Source organism: Pinus tabuliformis, chromosome 5_1, assembly GCF_031772625.1.
Source record: "Pinus tabuliformis cultivar Carrire ecotype Pingquan chromosome 5_1, CPIR1, whole genome shotgun sequence".
Classification (NCBI taxonomy): Eukaryota; Viridiplantae; Streptophyta; class Pinopsida; order Pinales; family Pinaceae; genus Pinus; species Pinus tabuliformis.
In genome coordinates, this window is record NC_142305.1 from 542,036,750 (window position 1) to 542,042,898 (window position 6,149).

At 43.5% G+C, this 6,149-nt stretch overlaps 1 protein-coding gene across 1 annotated transcript; it reads left to right on the plus strand.

Annotated features, from left to right (window-relative positions):
• The first annotated feature begins 736 nt into the window (after window positions 1–736).
• On the plus strand, window positions 737–1,204 carry LOC149165946 (uncharacterized). Its single transcript, XM_089429992.1, has one exon. The coding sequence runs from the start codon at window positions 737–739 to the stop codon at window positions 1,202–1,204; it is 468 nt and encodes a 155-aa protein (XP_089286118.1).
• The last annotated feature ends 4,945 nt before the right edge of the window (window positions 1,205–6,149 follow it).

The window sequence follows — 6,149 nt, forward strand, 5'->3', positions numbered from 1 at the left end:
CTGCCCTGCCCTTCAGCGGTTGTTACTGCTCCCCGTTGTATTCTCAGGGAGTCTGTTACCGTTGGCGTGCTTTCCGTTGGCTAGCTTGTTCGAGGCTGCCTCCTTTCTTGGTGAAACTATCAATATGGACCTTGATGTTGTTGATTACTCGGACAAACCGCTAGAGGAAGGCTCCATCTGGTAGGCCACGTACTCTACATCTAAAGGTATTTTTAGTAAAAGCTTTCCTGGAAATTTTGAAGCTTTTCCATTTGTTGGTCCGTCACATTCATCCGCGGATGTTCTTCCAGATGAGCCTCCTGCTTGGCCAACATTTTCTATGCCTCCGCCTTCCCCAACTACTCTAGGGTTTGTTACGGGCTGCATTAACCCCTCCCCTGAATTGGAACCCCCTGTATCTGGCATGCAGACCCAACTGTCTGATCCACTGGCTGTTGTTTCCAACGCTGACCCCCCACTCGCTGACCCTACACCACCAGTTGCATCTGCCCCACTTTCTGGCAGCTTCACATCCATCCCTCTGTTATCTGACTCCATCCCTGCTAATCCACTAAACCCTAGCCCTAATTCGCAAATCCCTAACCCTAACCCTGAGTTCTCTGACCCTAACTTAGAGAGGGCTTCAGACCAATCTCATCACGCGGCCTCCAGACCTCACAAGAAATACAAGTGCTTCAAGGCCAAGGCGGACGATATCATTCTCAGGCTTGAAGAAGACATTCAGTGGGGGGATACTATGGATTTTACCGATAGGGTTTTGGTTGGTCGTATCAGAGGAAGGAACTACACGGCTGCTCGATTGAAGACCTGGGCATCTGAGGTTTGGGGGAACCACCTGGTGGATATCCCTTTCGTCCAGACCTTCGTGAGGGGGTGGTTTGCTTTGAGATTTGCTCGGGCTGATCATACTAATTGGGTCTTATCCTCCTATTGGCATTTTGAACATGCCCCTATTCTTTTAAAATGGTGGACGCCTCTTTTTGACCCTGAGACTGAGCAAATTGGCATTGGACCTATCTGGATTCGGCTTCTAGGACTACCTCTGCAATATTGGTCTGAGGATATATTCAGGAGGATTGGTAACTCTATTGGCACTTACATGGAGTATGATAAATCCTATCAGACCACTGGCATGATGGCCTATGCCAGGATTTTGATCAATTTGGACACTAGGGGGGGCTTACAGGAGCACATTACTATTTAGTGGAGGAATTCATCTCGCAAGCAATTGATTGACTATGAAGGTATACCATATCGCTGTAGGAGATGTCATAAGGTTGGTCATTTGTACAGAGATTGTCCACTCATTCGCAAGGACAAGAAATTGGCACAGGATATGGATCCGAAACCTCCAATGGACCTTCCACAACAGCCTGATGTGGAAGTCGAATCTGAAAAAATCATCAAATCCACTGAAGACACTGAGGGGGCTACTACAGATTTTGGCAAGAAAAAGAGGGGTAAAGCTACCATTCCTCCTTCCTCTCCTCCATTGACGAGGTCCAGAGCTACTTTGGGTGACATCTTCTCATTGGGTATGTCCTCATTACCTTTTTCACATTTTACTCCTTCATCTGGTATTACTGCTTCATATGCATCCCATTTAAATTATCATGCATCTGTGCCCCTTGCACACCCTCCCCTCTCTTCCATCACATCCTCTTTGGAGCACCTATCTCTGGGCCCTCTTGGTCAAGCTCTATCTTCCTCCCTATCTTGCTCCTTACCCCTGCTCCCCCTATTTTCACCCCCTGTTATCCATCTACTTCATTGACCTCCCATCACCCACCTCCATATCCTACTACATCCACATCTTCTAGATATCCCCTGCACTCCAGATCCAGGGATTGAGGTCGTGATGCTATAGGTTTGGATTTGGATGCTACCCCTAACTCTCATAAACCCTCTAGGGGTCACCCCTCATATCTTACTAGAGCCAAGCATATGGCGGGAGAGGAGGTGGCCCTTGGGAAGCAACAGACTATTGACAGGGTCCTTAGAGTAAGGAATGCCCTTTCCCCTCCCCCTCCATGAAGATTATATCATTTAACTGTAGAGGGATAGCTAGCCCTCAGAAAAAACTAGCCCTTAGGAGACTTCTATCATCTGATCGGGTTGACATCATTTTTCTTCAAGAAACCTTATGTTTGGTTGGAGTTCTAAATTCACTGCTGAAATCCTGGATGTCGGGTTGGACTTTTCATGCTCTGGATGCATCTGGGCAATCTGGTGGCATTGCTATTGGTTTCAAGAACAAGACAATTGATCTCAGAAATATTTGGGGAGGAAGTGGATTTATTGGTGCTGACATATACTCCATTTCCTTGGAGACTGAACTCAGAGTTATAAATGTATATGGCCCTTGTCTGGATAGGGCTAATTACTGGAGAAGACTATTAAGTTCATCTATCTTACAGGCTGATAACATCATTCTTGGTGGTGACTTGAATTTCTCCTTAGGATATAGGGAATCCTGGGGACACCTTGCACAAGTAGATGGTTTAATTGATGTCATCACCAGCCTATTGGAGGATCATCACTGGATCGATATTCCATTTGCTAAGATTCAGCATACATGGACAAATAATCGATGTGGAGAACACAGTTTGGCAAGAAGACTGGATCGTTTCCTCATCAAGGAAACATTGTTAAATGCCCACCCTCGTATCAAGCAATGGGTAGGATCAGGGGGCATATCTGATCATCGCCCTATATTTTTGGAGCTGGATGACAGCATTCACAGGATCAGAGCACCATTCAAATTCAACTCTTCTTGGCTCTGTGACCCTACATATATTCAGCTTGTGACTAATTATTGGCATACACATCCTATCAGGGATGATGAGGATATCACTGATGGTTTTGTTCGAAAATTGAAGGAACTGAAAGGCATCTCAAAAGCATGGGCACATAAGAAAAGGAAGAATGATGATAATATTCTGAATGAAGCAGAACATGCCATCTCCATACTTGAAGCCTCTTTGGATGGCACTTACATATCTCAGGAACAAAAAGAACATTTCTCCTCCCTCATCAAGAAGCGGACACAAATCCTGAAAGACAGAGAAGAAAGTTGGAGGCTCAGGAGCAGGGCGATATGGCTTACAGAAGGAGATGATAACACCAAGTTTTACCACAAGTTTTCTAATGGTAGGAAAGCCATTAACACTATCTGGGAGCTTCAGAATGAACAGGGACAACCTGTTACCTCATACAGGGATCTGGCAAACCTTGCTACTTCTCACTTTAAAAATATATATAGGGCTCCACGGGAAGCAAACATACTAGAAGTCATGCGTACAGCTGAACTCTTCCCTCGATTTGTGGAACAAGAGGATGCTAAGGACCTTATTAAAGAAGTTTCGAAGGAGGAGCTTGAGGCTACTATCAAATGGTTCAAGAAGGATAAGAGTCTGGGCCCGAATGGATGGTCTATTGAATTTTATATTGCTTTCTTTGAGATCCTTGGGGATGACTTGCTTAAAGTTGTGGAGGAATGCAGAAGGAATGGCAAATTGTCCTCGGCCATCAAATCTACTTTCATAGCCCTCATACCGAAATCTGATAATCCCTCTTCCTACAATGACTTCCGTCCCATATCCCTTTGCAACTGCCTATATAAAATTATTGCCAAGATCATTGCTAATCGGCTGAAGCCTGTTCAATCAGCCCACATATCCCCTGAACGATTTTCATTCCTCCAGCATAGAAAAATACATGAAGCCATTGGCACTGCCCAAGAACTTCTTCATTCAGTTCATTTGAGGAAACTGAAAGGCATGATTTTAAAAGTTGATTTATCAAAGGCATTTGACAGAGCAAATTGGCTCTACATCAGATTGCTCCTAACTCATCTAGGGTTTCCTTACTCATATATTAGATGGATTATGTGTTGCATTACTGATGTTACCTTCAGTGTCCTTCTAAATGGTGCGGCTACCCCTTTTTTCTATCTAAGAGAGGTCTTAGGAATGGATGCTCACTATCCCCTCTTCTATTCCTTCTCATTATGGAGGGCTTGAGCAGAATTATTAGTGCAGAACGGAGAAGGGGTCACATAGTTGGCATCAAGATCACTGATAATTGTACACTTACACATCTTCTATTTGTAGATGATGTTCTCATTTTTTTGAATGGAAGCATTGGGGATACTACTGCTCTTCAGAATGTATTTAGCCTCTTTTAGCAGGCTACTGGGATGATAATTAATGTCAGCAAGTCTACTTTATCAGCTCCTGGTTGCTCTCAACATGAAATCTTATTTGCTACTCAGTGGTTTCCTTTCACTATTCATAATATTGAGGATGGCCTGAAATATCTTGGATACAGGCTAAAGCCCCATGGCTATAAGATTGCAGACTGGACCTGGCTTATAGCTAAGGTGGAAAAACGCCTTAACATCTGGTACCATAGATACCTCTCTCATGCTGGAAGACTTGTCCTTATAAAGGCTATGTTGGAAGCAACACCTGTATATTGGATGACTTTGGCCTAGATTCCGAGAGGTATCCTGTCTAGACTACAAAATATTTGTTGTAGGTTCTTATGGAAAGGTAATCAACCTGGTCGATTATTTGCCTGGGTTAAATGGGACTCGATTGCTAAACCCAAGCGATGGGGTGGCTGGGGTATCAAAAGATTGGACTTATTCTCCAAAGCATTGGCTGCAAAGCTTTGCTGGCAACTTATCTCTTCTAAGAGTCTTTGGACCAAGGTGACATTTGCTAAATACATCTGCCCTGTTGATATTATGGACTGGGTTAGACAACACCATAGATGCAGCAACAACATATCGATCATATGGAAGATGGTTATCAACTCTATCCCCCTCATTCGAGATGGCTTAACCTGGAGAATCAAAGATGGCAATGCCGTCCGCATTGGTACTAATCCTTGGATCAGCTATGGCAACACACATAGACTACATGCTGAATTGATACAACATCTACTCAATATGGACATCACTCACATTAGTCATATTGCGGACAATAATAATTCTTCTATATTTCAACAGGCATGGAAATCCACCCAAGATTTGGATATACCTGATCGATGGCAGCAGGAATGGTATGAATTCACGGAGGCCCTTACACAGGCTCATATTCGCATTACAGAAGGCATGGATGAAATTGTATGGGCATTTGCTAAGCATGGAAGATATTCACCCAAGGACGGATATATCAAACTGATGGAGCCTTATAAACCACAACATATTAATCCCTCATGGAAGGCGCTTTGGAAGCTCAAAGTTGCTCCACGAGCCCATTTGCTCATGTGGAATATTTTATTTGACAAGATTCCTACTGGCCTCAATTTGATGAAAAGAACTTACCATGGGCCCTTCTGGTGTCATCTCTGTCGTAGAGATGAGGAGAGCACAGAACACCTATTTCTTAAATGTCCCATTATCATAGAACAATGGAATATCATTACTGCTCTCTATCCTTCGTTAAAATCTTGGTAAGGCGGGAATATTATGGAAGCTTGGAACCTATGGTGTGAAGGCCATAACAATAAAGCCAGGAATATGCCCTTACTTATGTGCTGGTCTTTTTGGATTGCAAGAAATCATTCTATTTTTAATTTGAAGGATCCACATTGGCCTTCTATCATGAACAGAGTTGCTGCAGATTATGACCTCCTACTTGAGGAGGACTCCCACCCTCCCCCCAGAGTCATTAAACCTGAAATCATCGATAAGACCATCCCATGGGCTTATTTTGATGGATCCACACAGGATGCGGGCTGTGGGGGCAGAGCCATACTTTATCTGAATGAATCTCATTGTTTCAAAATCCAGATGAAATTGGGGAGGGGTACCAATAATTATGCTAAATTATGCACTGCAAAACATCTCATACATTTTTCATTAGAAAAACATTGCAGACATCTTCAGCTATTTGGGGATTCCAAAATTGTTTGCAACTGGTTAAATAAAGCATCTCATTGCACAACATATTCTCTGAGGCATATATTGGATGAGGCTCACAGACTGATTTCTACATTTGACTCATTTGTATGTCATCACATTTACAGGGAGCGCAACTCTGGGGCAGACTTCCTATCAAAGGAGGCAGCGCTTAAGCAGATCGATGACTGGTTAATTCAGGAGGAGATCGATGGGGCTTTTTATCAGCATTATCATAGAC